The 14,661-nt window shown below is 40.5% G+C and overlaps 1 protein-coding gene across 5 annotated transcripts in view; it reads right to left on the bottom strand.

Moving 5' to 3' along the window:
• Positions 1-7,283: 7,283 nt before the first annotated feature.
• The window catches only part of abca2 (ATP-binding cassette, sub-family A (ABC1), member 2), a 147,139-nt gene continuing 139,761 nt past the window's right edge, over positions 7,284-14,661 (bottom strand). For all 5 annotated transcript variants that reach the window (XM_005447870.4, XM_019365962.2, XM_025896874.1 and 2 more), the window contains 4 exons: positions 13,102-13,204; positions 9,821-9,958; positions 9,529-9,738; positions 7,284-8,705 (listed from right to left, as the gene is read on the bottom strand). In XM_005447870.4, the coding sequence (XP_005447927.1) occupies positions 8,670-8,705; positions 9,529-9,738; positions 9,821-9,958; positions 13,102-13,204 (487 nt within the window). In that variant the 3' untranslated portion in view covers positions 7,284-8,669. The remainder of the gene's footprint in view (positions 8,706-9,528; positions 9,739-9,820; positions 9,959-13,101; positions 13,205-14,661) is intronic.

Genomic DNA, 14,661 nt, shown 5'->3' with positions numbered 1-14,661 from the left:
CCCAGATCTTGGAATACAAGCCTTTGTACCATGAAACCACTTCACAGTACTAGAAGTCCACTAAAACCTATAAATGAAGAGTGATCCTTGAAGAAACAGGGCGCACACTAGTGACCTCAACAATTGCAAGACAGCCTTGTCCCCGATGCTTATATGAAAAAAAATAAATAGGAAGATTTATGAAACCATTAGGACTTTATCACCTTTTTATCTGAAAAGTTACTGGTAATATATAACCTAACTGGCATTTAAAGAGTAAAAAAAAGAATGTAGATACAATTTTGGTTTTGATGAAAAGGACTGCTGCTAATTTAAAGAGTGAAGTTGGTAAAAGTAGAAAAATGTTTTAATAAATATACATTTTACAGCATTTTGTGAACATACACAAAAGGTGGCCATTTTTGGCAACGGACAAGCTCAGAGAGAGTTTTATATTTTTTGCTCTCCTTGAACATCAATAATAGTGCATAATAATCAATGTTGATGTTAATCAATTAGATGTCCCAGACTCTACTATTAACGATACAGTGGTCCCTCGTTTATCGCTGGTGTTACGTTCTAAAAATACCCCACGGTAGGTGAAATCCGTGAAGTAGTCAACTTTATTTTTTACAATTATTATAGATGTTAAGACTGTAAAACCCCTCACTACATGCTTTATACACTTTTCTCAGACAGGCATGAACATTTTCACACTTTTCTCTTTTGTTTAAACACTCTTAAAGTTCAAACCTTCATAGAAACATAAGTCCAGTATTATAAAATGAAACCGTGCAAAACGTTTCGTCGGCATTGTTGTGTTTGTTGGGGAGAAAACTTACAAACATACAGTACAGCACTTCAGAGTTACACTGCTTGCGATCGAAGATTTATATAAATGCGACAAGCTAAACACATTCTGTACCGTACAGCAGCGGTCCCCAACCTTTTTTGCACCACGGACCAGTTTAATGTCACACAATATTTTCACGGACCGACCTTTAAGGTGTGGCGGATAAATACGACAAAATAAAATGATACAGACAAAGACAAAAACTGTGGTATTTTGTAAATATAATAATAAACGCGAATTCACTGTGTAATTGTGTAACTTTATTAGCAGCGTACTCCTGAAATGCACCAACAACATTGAGAGTAACATCCTCCTCTCTGCTTCTTGATGCTCTATGGTCACTATGGTAACGCATAAATAGTTCTTTCAAAATAAGACGCACAACTACAACACGGGAAAAGACCCAGGGAAACCGACTTAATGATAAAAACCCTGAAAACCATACACTTCACACCCGAGCCTCAACTCTCACGGCCGTGGCCCTGTTGTGGACCGCTGCTGTACAGGAGACGCTGCACTAGATTGATTGACAATGGTCTACAGCAATCAGAATGCACAACACAATGTGCTGTAAAAAAAAAAAAAAAAAAAAAAATCAGCGAAACAGCGAGTCCACGAAAGGTGAACCGCGTTATAGCGAGGGACCACTGTACAATATTTTCCAGTAGCACTGCTGATATATGAAATGGTGAGTTTTGAGGTTGTCTTCAAACAAGTGCATTGTACCAGAAAAAGGTGTTTGAAGCATTAAAAATGTAAAAAGTAATGACTATTTTATATTTATGAAAAAACCTTTATGCAGAAAAAGTACCAGAGAAACAAAAACAAAAACCATAACACATGGACACTTTTGGCCATGAGAGGTCTGGAAAATGCTTTTGCCATGATGTAATCTGTAATTTCCACAAAGTATGCTGATCAGTGTAATTTTCAATGATTGAACTGTAGTAGAGACGAGCAAACATATTGGTACATCTGAGAAGAGAGAACTTTTGTTATGAAAATGATTTTAATCTTTTACACATGATTGCATTTGAGCTTATTAAAGAGCTGTGGCTCCTGGTCAAGTGAAGGTCAGAAACTCTTGGCAGGCGTTAAGGATCAGCCAATACACGGTGAGGAGGACAGGAGCTCTGAAAGGAATGGCAACACACCTGCTTACACGTCAGATGCCTGGAGTTATATCCTTATATCCTTGAGAGCTAAGAGTTAAGTTTGTATCATTTATCATTTATATCCTTTTAAGTAAGTTTAAGTTTCATTTATGTTCAGTTTAAGTAAGTTTCCTTCATGGTTCGAGTGTGACATTTAGCCTAGAGATCACACAGAGTTCAGCTGTGTATGTGCACAGGCCTTATGTCTGGGTATGACAGAGGTGTGAGGTGAAGCTGGGGTGCAGACCAGGTCATGACACATACTTAGCATACACTGCAGACACACATACACACCATAACAGATCTATTTTGGTAGGGCAGAAGTGGAGATGTATTTTTGCTGCAATTGTAGAATTGTGCCGAAGTACTTAGAGGAAGTGCAACTGATGTCGAGATAAGAGACGTAATATTCTTTAAACTATGTTAAAGTTCACGGAACATTTTGTGGTTTAAGTGATGTAAGCTGTACTTTGTCTATTTTTGCAAAAGAGGGGGGCTTTGTTATTGTACCCATATAAAACCTTTGTTTAATCATCGTGGGTTCAGTTCGATTGCTGACTTTGCCCAGCTTCGGACTCCACGCGTGTAATCAATAAATCTTTGCTTTGACCACATCTTCCGGACCAGAGTTGTTATTTGCTTGTGAGCCCTCCGTACTCCTTTTCTCCAACTTTTGAACCTTAACAGCCATGAACAAGCTGAAGAGATGGTGACTTTTTTAACAAACCCAGAGTGTTAAAAAACACTTAGAACCATGTTTATTTCTCAGCAGCATCAATAGCAACAAAAACGCAATTTAGTTTTCGCTGTCAAAGTCGATTTAACTGAAGTTACGTGTTTCCGGTTAGTGTGGAAGTCGCAATATGGCGCTCCCCAGTGGCTGCAGCCAGGTGCTCTTGGATGGTTTTACCGTCGTTGTTGCTAACGACAACGCATAAAAACAGTCTCTTGTCCATAGTGTGGTTATATTAAATATAAGAGAAAGAGAGAACTATAAGAAATTAATATAGCTGCCACAGTGACCATCAAAATGATGAAAAAATATTGCCGTAAACAGTTTATTTTGCGACACCACGAAACAAACGATAGCGTAAAATGAAACGATAGATGTTTTTATATCATCATCCGATATATATCGTTATATCGAACAGCCCTAACAGCTATTATCACCTAAACTGTAAAAACAACTAAGCATGTAAAAATAAAGGGTTCAACAAGTACATTTACTTTATTTTAAATATCTGTGCTTTCATTTCTACATATGTTTTTTGTATGTGTCACTGTAATCATTCGTTTAAGAAATATTCTGCAGTGCAGTAATTTCACATCTTTAAAATGATTTGGTTTGAGAGGTTGCCTTATTGTTATATCATTGGAAGTTAAATGACAATTACATACATGCTTAATTATGGGACTTGAAAAACCATCGTTTCTGTACTCAGCAGCCACAGGTGGGATGATGTCATTTCCTGTCAGCAGCAGTTGTAGACGGTTGCTTTGCACCACACGATCTCTGTACAGCACAAGAATAAAGAGGGCGGCAGACGTTTTTACCGCTCAGCTGTAAAAGGTGTTGTCACCCTGCAGGCAGGTGAGCAGGCACTGTGCACAGCCAAGTTTGTGAATGCGATAATACAACAAGTCACCTTGGATTATGCATTTGTTGTTGTTATATTTAAGTGTGGTCTTTTACATTACTTTGGTCATACAGTTTCATATCACATTTTGTAGAACTTAGAATAAATCCATTTAACATACATAGAAGCCGCCATGTTGCACTGCAGCTTTGAATACAGCAGACAACACTGACACCACTGTTCATACATCTTATTTACGTGTCTGGACCCCGGCCACATTCGTAGTACGTAGCGGTATTATTTTTTCTGATCAGTTATTTATTTCACTGTCGTTTTGTAGGTCTGAGCGGACACAGGGAGATGCTGAGGTTTGTCTAAATCACAGCAAGAAATTTAAACATCACTTCAATTTGAAGGAAAACATGAGCCAGTTTTTTGGTGAAACTATTCATCTTACTGAAATTAAACGGTGAGCAAATTAGGATGAATTCATTGATGAATATCAGTAGATAGATATCAGCTGGACATCTGATGTTAAAAGAGTGTAATGTCCTAATATTTAAAAATATTTCTACTTGTTTATAGTTTGACTGACTTTGTAATCCTTCCCTCATACAAAAGTAAATGTGGTGTGTAAATATATTTTTGCACCATGAATCTGTGTGCATTCCTCAGGTCCATGTTACCACACAGTTTGATATTATTCAGAGCTATATAAGAATGGAAAAACTGTCACAGTCGCTGTACTGCCACTACCTGACTACAGTTCACTACTGTGTATGTAAATATTGTCATTTTTTATTTAATGGCTTCTTCTTCTAAAGTGTTTGATTCTGACTCTAGAAAAAACATCAGTGATAATTGTAGTTCACCAGTTCAAATAAAAAAGAATTATGACAGTATGATTTTTTATTGTCATAATAAGGACTATTAATTAGAGAGCCTATCTCAGCTGTCATACAGTGTAACACAGGGAGCATCCTGGACAGGCTCTCACTCTATAGCAAGACTATCACATAGAGACAGACGACCATTTAACTTATGTAGTTATATAACTGGATTTTTGCTCCTGGGATATTATCTGTAATCTGATAACATGCTTAGAAGCTGGGTCTGAAACTGAGTCTGTAAGTTTTGTAAATTGTTAAACCAGCTGTCAAACCAACATCATTACATTCAAGTCTGAAGATCAGAGATTCACAAACATGTTGAGGAGGTGTATACACAAGTACACTGGCCACATCATTAGGTATGAGTGTTGATCACTACAATCCAACCAGCAACAAAAGAGAAGCTTTCAGTGAGCAGCAGTTCCCTGTGTGAAAACAAGAGAACAGCACGGTGTTTCTCAGTGTATTGTTTTCTATTGTTAAAGCTCATTTTTAGTGGTTAAGAAAGTGTTTGATGTTTTTAATGAAACTCACCTCGTCTCCATTATTTTAGGCTGAAACAAGCCTATGCCCTGCAAAGTCTGATTGTATGTATCGATGTAAATTTCACAGGAAGAAAAGTTCTTATCACAGTCTGTTTTAAAATGTAATATAAAAACACAGTTGAATAGTGGAGCATCCATCATGCCCAAAATTACTTAAGCAGTAGTAAAGATTACCTGCACTATATTTAAAATGACTTTTTTTCTTCCCTGTAAAAAATACCTGCACTTTAGGCAGGTTTAAGTGACTCCATGATACGGACCATGGACTGCAAAGCACAGGTACTTATGATGTAAGATGGGGAAATATCACAAGTGTAAAAATCTAGTATAACCACCTTTAAGTAAGAAGAAAATATAGATACACTGTAATTTTAGATAAGATGTTGAAATTGCACGTAATTCTGGGGGTGCTCCGGCTGTGCCTTGGGGGTTTGGATTTGTGCACGGGGGCCCGACCCTGGTGCGGGGGCCTCTTCAACTAGTGGGGAGGTTACATCCTTGCAGGAGGTCTCTGCTCTCCAGGAGTTCATGCTGCAGGCGGGGGAGATATATAGGAGAGGTGGATAATTAACTCAACCTGGGTGTCTATTGTCTGGGAGATGATTGGATGAGGGGGTGGGTGCAGTTTCCTCTGCGGTGGGGTCAGATGGGCCGCCCCGGGCTCTGTGGGGCTTGGTGGGCTCCCTGCCCTTGGTTGTCTGATTGCTAAAGAACCAAACGGGACAGGCAAAAAACCCAAAAAAAACAATCACACGTAATTAGTCATGGGTCGTGTTTCCGAAAATGCAGAAAGTAATGCCAGAGGATTGACCACCACCCAAACACTGTGGACCTACCCTACCTGCAAGTTGGTTTTAAGATCTTTGACTTTTTCTCCTTATGTCGCGTTAAGTCCGAGAGGACTTGGAGTTTCATTGTTTCCTATTGGACTCGGCTGCTTTCCTGTTGGGCTGTACCTACACGGAACAGATAAGTGCATCTTCAGGATGTGCCTCCTCTCCAAACTCTCTCCTTCCAAAAGTTAGAGCAAAATCACCTTTAGCTCAGAGTTAGTTAAGTTTAATGCATGTGAGGCCTTTGAGTCTATTGATATTCATCGGTCTGCTATTTACCCACTGATAAACTGTACTCCAGTGATGATGGAGCTCCATCTTTAAGCATTTTTATCCAATAATGGAAAAATTAATGGAATTCAATATATCATTATAGTTATTATGGAAATGGAATAGAGGTAAGACTGGACACAGAAGAACTTTCCACATGACTTAATGTCATGAATTAGATTCTGGTTTAAAAAAAAGAAATATAGCCCTTTGATAGTGTTTGTATATATTATATTGTCACCTCACATCCTGTAATAAGGTGTCATGTTTAAAGTATTAGTTCTTTTCAAGTTACTAATCAGATTACCACTTTTGTTGCTTTTCATTAAAAAAAGCAAAGACCTAAAAACGGAGAGCAGTGAATAATGCAGTAACTGAATGCTGCCATTCAGTTACTGCATTATTCACTCCGGGACTGTGTGAAAGCTGCACCACGCTACAATAACTGAATGCTGACACTGTAAAGGACAAAGTGAGGGAGACAGACACCAACAGATTACCCACGTGGTAGCCTCCGTCTCACTGGGTTTCCACACCAACACTCTATATAATCGTAAAATTAATTCTGACTAGTAAAACAATAATAGCAAATTTACATTTCATAGTACAGAGTTAATTAAAAAAATGTTCTCTTCTCTCTCTCTCTCTCTCTGCTGTCTTCTCGCAGTGGAGCCCAGCTTATCATATTTATATCAATATTCAAAATGTTCAACCAAAAAAAAAAAAAGGTATAATCCCAGACCTGGGAGGATACTTTGTTACAGGCAGGAAAAGAGTAAGAAAGTAAAAGTGAATTAAATAAAAGAATAAATAAGTCCAATAATGTGCAAAAGGCCAAAACTAGAAGAATGCGACTGGCCTGCACCGCGTCCTGACCTGTTCGATGAACTAGAATGAAATATGATGTCATCCAACCAACGACTAAAATATGGATGCATGACAAGGAACATGCACACATGGTGTAGCTTTCACACAGTCCAGGAGTGAATACTTTAGAAAAGTCCAAGAAAAGATGACTTGTGTCTTAAAGAAGCTCAAAATATTTGACTCCATTGGGCACGTGACTCGTTTTTATAATCAGAGTGAGAGTGCACACGGGTAAAGTTCACAGCCAGCAGAACTGCAGATGTGTGGGACGAAGCTCACTGTTGCAACAAACACAAAGCATAAGAAGAGCATCTGTTCAGTGTAAGTTACAGTTCAGAAACAGTCGTTTAATCAGACATAAGCTTCAATGGCGTTATTAAAGGTTAAGTTCACATATGAATCTGATGTTTACATCCCAAAACATACAGTTTAGATTTATTTTAAACTATGAATGCTCAAAACTCCAGTGGCTGTAGGTGACATATGGTTGTTAAAGTCCATGATAGACTTGCTTTTACCCGTCAGGCTCACATTCTCAGACATGAAAGGATGACAGTTATTCTTTTTTAATGATAACATCTGCAATAGGAAAAAAAGCCCACCAGTACCAGAGTAATAACCAAACCAGGACTGCAGCTAGCCGTGAAAGAAGAAGCAACACAGGAGTTGTTGATGACAGGACAACTCAGTTATCACGAAACATGAGAGATCAATTTAAAGCACATATCAACACACGGTCAGTGAGAGAGCCATAGTTTTGTAATCTGTTGATTCTAGAAGCCATGAAAAAAGTTCATCTGCAAATCATAAAACATGGAGCGTACCCACATATTACTGCAAATGTGATCTGAAGGTCCCTTTTAGTGTCACAGTGATAGGAGTGCAGTTGTTGACAGGAATTCAAATTCACCGTTCAGACTGTTACAATGCTGCTCATGTTCACTGCAGGTGGAGTTATTGTTCTTATTATACACAGTGCCCCATTTACAGAGGATCTTCTCATCAGAATGCACAACATAATAACATGTTATAATAACATTCATAAAAATAATAATAAAAAAAATACTAATATGTAAAACAGAAAAGAAAGCGACCACGTGTACAGTGTCAGAACAAATCGAGAGGAGGAGGCATCACCATGACAACACCCGTGTACATTCACCTGGTAACATCAAAGAAAAGGCCTCCTGCTTCCCCACAGGTCCGCTCATGCTCCTTTACAGAGTGCACGAACCCCCCCAACCCCCCCCAAAAAAAGATTTAAAAAAACAAACCAAAAAAAAGCCCAGCAGTTTGTAGCTGCCTTGACCTTCAAAGTAAATCTTACCACAGAAAAACAGAAAAACAGGGTGTATTATCATCATCACAGCATGCTCTCAAGGCAGGTCTACAGAGTAACAAGGACCCTTTGTGGTTAGGGGGTGATTCCAGTCAGCTCAGAGACACCAGTGGAATCAAACACTTGGTTTTTAACATTTCATAAAGGGTTCAAACTCACACACTCAAAGTATAATGTTGCCGTCCTAGTGCAGAGTCCATCTGAAGCCTGATATACTGAACCTCAGGTGCTGTGTTCAGAGAGTTTTGGTCCTCTTCAGGGTCGCAGTGCCATACCCTCAGGAACGCATAGCTCAGACCAGTGGGATCAGGGGTTCCCCCCTCTGCCCTCCCCTCTGCTCTCTGATGTTAAAGTAGCTCATTTTAACAGAGGGTGTCTGTATTGAAAGAGAGCTGCACCTGCCAAACACACACAAATATACACACCAGAAAATCACTACACGTGCTAACACATAGTGGTGATGTCTTTGTCAGCTCACAATGATGGGAACGTGCATAAGAAAATCCAGAGTTTGTTTGAAATTAGTGTGAGAAGGTTCTTTGTTCAGACCTCCAGCTCATCTGCAGAGTCTGCACATACTACCTGCTCGGTGTTGTTCCACAGTCTGAAGTCTGACAGACTAACAACCTGTTTAGGGTGTAATCCTGTTCTGTTACCTGATGATAAATGGGCTGAGATCCTGTGTGAACACTTACATTTATGTAACACTGTCAGCGTTAGATGGTTCGCTCCTTTAGAGGCCATTGCTGCATTGAAAACAGGCTGAATGTATTTAAATCATTACCTTTTACACATGTAGAGGAAACCATGCCGGTTAAGCACATTTGTTTACTCTGTCTGGTGATAGAAAGCTACTCCAGTGTTAACTCTTCACTCCTGTTGTCTCCTGAGGTTTGTGCGGTGGTGATGGGGGTCATTGAGTACCTGTCCTTCTACAGTAGTAGCAGTGTTTCCATTGCTTGCTGATTTCCTTGTCTTCTCATGCTAGAGGGCAACTGCAAGCTACACTGAAGCTACAACATCTCGTGGTAACATTAAAGTATTTCCTAGCCCAAGTTCTGGGTGATATCTCTTCCACACACTATATCTCTGTTTGTCTCATTTTACTGACCTTCCAGACTGTTTCAAAGATGTGGGGCCTGCTGCACCTTCACCTGTGTACCCCTCCCTCTGAACTTCAATGAACAGAGAAACAGAAAACTCTAGGCAGGATCTGCTCACCCGTTCCTCTTCGAAGCTAATGAGACCTTCATCATCATCACTCTCCAGCTCTTCTGGCGCCTCACTGATGAGAGCATTGAGTTCTGTGTTGGCCGTTCGAGACTTTAGAAGGCTGAAGATGCGCTGCAGGGGGGACTTTCCACTGCCCAGTGGCGACACATCCTGCTGCTCAAGGTTATCGCTTTGTTTCTTGGCAAAATTAACAAACACCTGGATGGAAAAGGAGATCCTGTACTTAATGTTTTTATTTAAGATTCCTTTTTGAAGTCTTGGATGAAACTGAGTCACTCACATTATCCAGAGTAGTTTGACTGACAGAGTAGTCCTCAATACCCAGCACCTCCACCACCTGCTCCATCTTACTAAAGACCTGAGCCAGGGACATGCGCTCAGACTTCAGCTGGTACTGCACCTTGGTGTGGTGACGCTCCTGCAAACATGATAACAAGGTTTACAGTTTACCACATTTTTCAGCTGTGGCATTGTAACTGTGGCCAGTTACTCCAATTATAGGGATATGGACCGGCTCTTGATCCTGTGGGTATTACCTATTAGGTTAGCAATTAGTAGCTAACTCAAGCTGGTGTTGAGGGTACTGGCCTAGCTTTAACTGCCTACGACTGGATGCCTACCCTGTTTCAGCTGAATGGTACATGGACTGATTCTTATATAAAGCTTTTCTTCTCTCACAGAGTACTCACAGCACTCTATACAACATGCCACATCCACACAAGCACTTTTTTCTATGCTTTAAGTGCTTACTATCTAACATTCACACACATTCATACTGAGATGGATGCATCGGCGAGCAACTTAGGGTTAGCGTCTTGCTCATGGCATGCAGACTGGGGCAGCCAGGGACTGAACTACCAACCTTCTGATCATTACATCCTGAGCTACAGCCAGCCAAAGATGCACCCCACTAGAACATAAAGTGAGGGACAGTCAACAACTGTACCAGTTGAAGGAGGCTCCTTGCACTTATTGAATGGATATGTAAGTACTTTAGGGAATGTCCACATCGTCAGACTTTATATGCAGAGATTTTATCACAGCGATATAGAATAGAATAATCCTTTAATTGTCCCACAAGGGTTAATTTGGTTAGCACAGGCAAAGTAGCTTAATTAAACAATATGGATCTTCTAATTAAACCACACAAAACTTTACATTCTTGAATCGATTCTATGCTGATGCTAAAGATGTACTACCAGTTTTAGTATATAATCACACTATTCCGGTAATACTTGCTCGTTCATTATACTGATTAGATTTATACTTGGTCATATTTGATTATATTGATGCATGATTAACTTTTAGCAGAACTACATATAGATATACTTTTTTATAAGACTTGTGTGTTGACTCTGTCACATCAGCTCTATGTTACTCTTTTCCTTTCTGTTGGTGAGCCGACAATCTCACTTCTCTTTGATGAGGATCTTTAAATTAGTGATGGTAAATTTGATTCTTTTTACTGAATCGAGTTTTAATGAGTCACTCACCAAAGTGAATCGGGTTTTTTGAGTCATTTGAGTCATTGAGTCAGTTGACCAGAGAGTGCAAAAAATGTACATTTTCACTCAAACTTAATTTGTTTCTCTTTTAATGTAAATCCTACTGCTAAGATGAGTGATTCTTAAAGAAAACAACTATTTTATATAGCAAAAAAGAGCAAAAGAATTTCTAAAGGGAACATTTCTTTTGTTTATTTTTATTTTATTAGTATTTTCCTTACATGTGTCAAATATATATTTTCTCATCTAAATGTCCACTGAGCTGTGAGCCAGGGGGCGGTAGTGCGCCTTAACATTGGTTGCCAACGAAGAAGAAGAAGAAGTAGCTGCGAGCCAGGAGGGAGGGGGTGAGTGAGTGAGTGATTCGTTCGCTCTATGATTCAGCACAGGAGGGAGGGGGTTAGTGAGTCCTGAGTGATTTGCTTACGCTACGATTCAGCACAGGAGGGAGGGGGTTAGCGAGTCATGAGTGATTCGCTCGCTCTATGATTCAGCACAGGAGGGAGGGGGTTAGCGAGTCATGAGTGATTCGCTCGCTCTATGATTCAGCACAGGAGGGAGGGGGTTAGTGAGTCCTGAGTGATTTGCTTACGCTATGATTCAGCGCAGGAAGGGAGGGGGTGAGTAGCTCAGATGTGCTGTTAGCATGTTAGCAGAGCGATGCTACTGTGAACCGAGGAGCTATTGTCTTGATGTGAGCTTCTACTTAGGGCAGGGGTGCCCAATCCTAGTCCTCGAGAGCTACTTTCCTGCAGCTTTTAGATTCATCCTTGTTCCAACACACCTGAATCAAATGAATGTCTTGTTATCAGGCCTTTGCCAAACTTGATGACATGCTGAAGAGGTCATCAAACCATTTGATTCAGCTGTGTTGGAGTAGGGATGCATCTAAAAGCTGCAGGACAGTAGCTCTCGAGGACTAGGATTGGGCACCCCTGACTTAGGGTTTTTTCTTCCAGTTCAGAGCAGAAATGTTTTTGTTAAGATACTGGATGTTGTGTTTTTCTTCACAATTTGAATTATAAGCAAGATATATTTCTACTAATGACATTAGTTTGCTAACAGCAACAGGGATGAGTCAGTGAGTCAGTTGCGCTTGTGAATCATGATTCATGAGTCAGTAAAGTGATTCTCGAGTATTGAACGATTCGTTCATGATTCGCGCATCACTACTTTAAATCCTCATCAAAGGATTTAAAGATCCTTTGATGAGCTTTTCTTTTCTCACAGAGTACTCACGGTAAAATCAAATACCGTATTGATTTTAAATTACTATTGTTTACTTTCTCCAAAAGTTGAATCTGTTCATCTGGACGTAGCGTTTTGTGGGAGAAACGTTTCGTCACTCATCCAAGTGACTTCTTCAGTCTACTATTGTTTACCTTTAAAATTGAAATAACATTGCTCCTAGCTATCTTGTTGAACTTCTCAGCTTGTACACTCCTAGTAGAGCACTGAGATCAATGGGCCAATTGCTCTTAGTGCAACCTAGGGTACAGTTGAAGACCAGAGGGGATCGTGCTTTTGCCATAGCTGCACCCAAACTCTGGAATAATCTTCCTATTGCTATTCATGTGTCTGAATCAGTTCAATCTTTTAAATCGTGGCTGAAAACCTTTTAATTCAATTTAGCCTTCCCTAGTTAGTGTTTGTATCCTGCAAATGTTCTTTTATGTAGTTTTTATTATTTTATTGCTGAATAATGTCCTAGTCGAGTTGTATTTGTATTTTCTTTTACATATTTTCACTGCGCTGTGGCTAATTAGTGCTCTCCACCTGTTAGTGTATTTATTCCCTGTTAATGTTTCCTTTCTCTTAATTATTGTATTACTGTAAAGCACTTTGGTGTACCGCTGGTTTTAAATGTGCTATACAAATAAAGTTGTATTGTATTGTATTGTATTGTAAATCTACAATATAAAGCAGCTGTTGGTGTGAATTTACACTATATCATGAAAACACAAATGAACTGTTAGTGAGGTTAAGTCTGGTGCTACGTCAGGTTGGTGGTCTGTGGTTAAAATGATGAGCACACTGGAGAGTTGCTGTAATGTACCTTCAGCAGAGCCTCGGGGAAGTTTCTGTTGAAAAATCGAACCACCTCTTTGACGCCGGAGCTGCTCTTTGTCCTCACTGTGATCATGTAGCCATCTCCAAACCTATAACATGTTAACAGAAACATGACTAAGCCAAGTCAGGACATAATTGCACGATCATAAATTTCTCCAACTCTGCGCATTAAAAAAAGCGCCCCAACATATATTATATGAGTACTGAGTGAGCCAGAATTGTGAACTTTTTTCTAATTGGGATTTTTTTTAATATACCTTTGTCTTTTTTAACCTCATGAATGTCGGCAGCACTGTGCCGTGGTGATTAGCGCGGTTGCCTCACAGCAAGAACTTTGCATGTTCTCCCTGTGTTTGCTGGGTTCTCTCTGGGTACTCTGGCTTCCTCCCACAGTCCGCACACATGCAGTTAGTGGGGACAGGTTAATGGGGAATCCCAAATTGCCCACGGGTGTGAATGGTTGTCTGTCAGAAAGGCTGGCGGCCTGTCTGGGGTGCACCCTGGCTCCCACCCTTTGACAGCTGGCACATCTGTAGTCAACTATGAGATCTGAGGTTAAGGGTGGTCTTTTGCGGTTGCCTGTGGGATCCCCTGGAAAATACCCAATTAAGCTTCAGTTTCTACTGGGAGTATGGATGATGAAGCAGAGCTGCTTCTAAATCTGGACAAATGTAAAGATTTTCTGTCCTTGCATCCTCAGACAGCTAAAGAAATGATGGCAGCTGTGTGCAATGTCCTGGACAGAACTGCACTAGACTGCAGGATCTGGTGCAGCTGACACATAAACCTCGTCTGATTTTAAGGACTGCCTGTTTTTCCATGGACTGTGAGGATGAACTAGTGGAGACAGGGCAAGAGTGCAGGATTATTTATTTATTTATTTTTTCTCCAAGATGGCGGCGCACACTGTTGCAGCGGCTTACAGCTCTCCGTCTCAGTACTCCTTTATTTTGTTTAGTTTGTATGTCCTTCTTATTTTTTTCTGCACTATCGGCTCTGCTTTCAAAGTTCGCTACACCCACCAGTGCCTCATAGACATCGGTGACCAGCATCAAACATCTGTTTCACTGGACTTTCATCGCACGCACAACATCCCAGATCACATAGCGAGACCACCGGGCTCCCCATGGATTGTTATCGGGACTAGGCGGCGGTGCAAACGGTGGGAGAGGAAGCAAAAGCGGGGCCGTAGGTCCGGCATTATGCTGAGGCTAAAAAACCAACCACACAAGCCCCCTCTGCCGAGCCTCTCTCTCTCCAACGCCAGATCCCTCGTGCAAAAAACGGACGACCTGGAATTACAACTAGTGGGAAATCGCTATGTTCGTGACTGCTGTGCCTTGATCATCACCGAAACCTGGCTTCACCCGGGAATACCCGATGCTAGCATGCAGCTAGCAGACCACACTGCTCCGCTGGGACAGGACAAAAGAGTTCGGTAAGAGCGGGGAGGGGGCTCTGTATTTACATGCATGAAAGCTGGTGCAACAACGGGACAATTATAAACAGTCACTGCTCCCCGAACCTCGAGTACATGTCAGTAAGA

This window comes from Oreochromis niloticus, linkage group LG12 (assembly GCF_001858045.2).
Source record: "Oreochromis niloticus isolate F11D_XX linkage group LG12, O_niloticus_UMD_NMBU, whole genome shotgun sequence".
Lineage (NCBI taxonomy): Eukaryota > Metazoa > Chordata > Actinopteri > Cichliformes > Cichlidae > Oreochromis > Oreochromis niloticus.
Note: the sequence above shows the minus strand (reverse complement) of the source record. Positions and strands in the feature narration are given on the sequence as shown.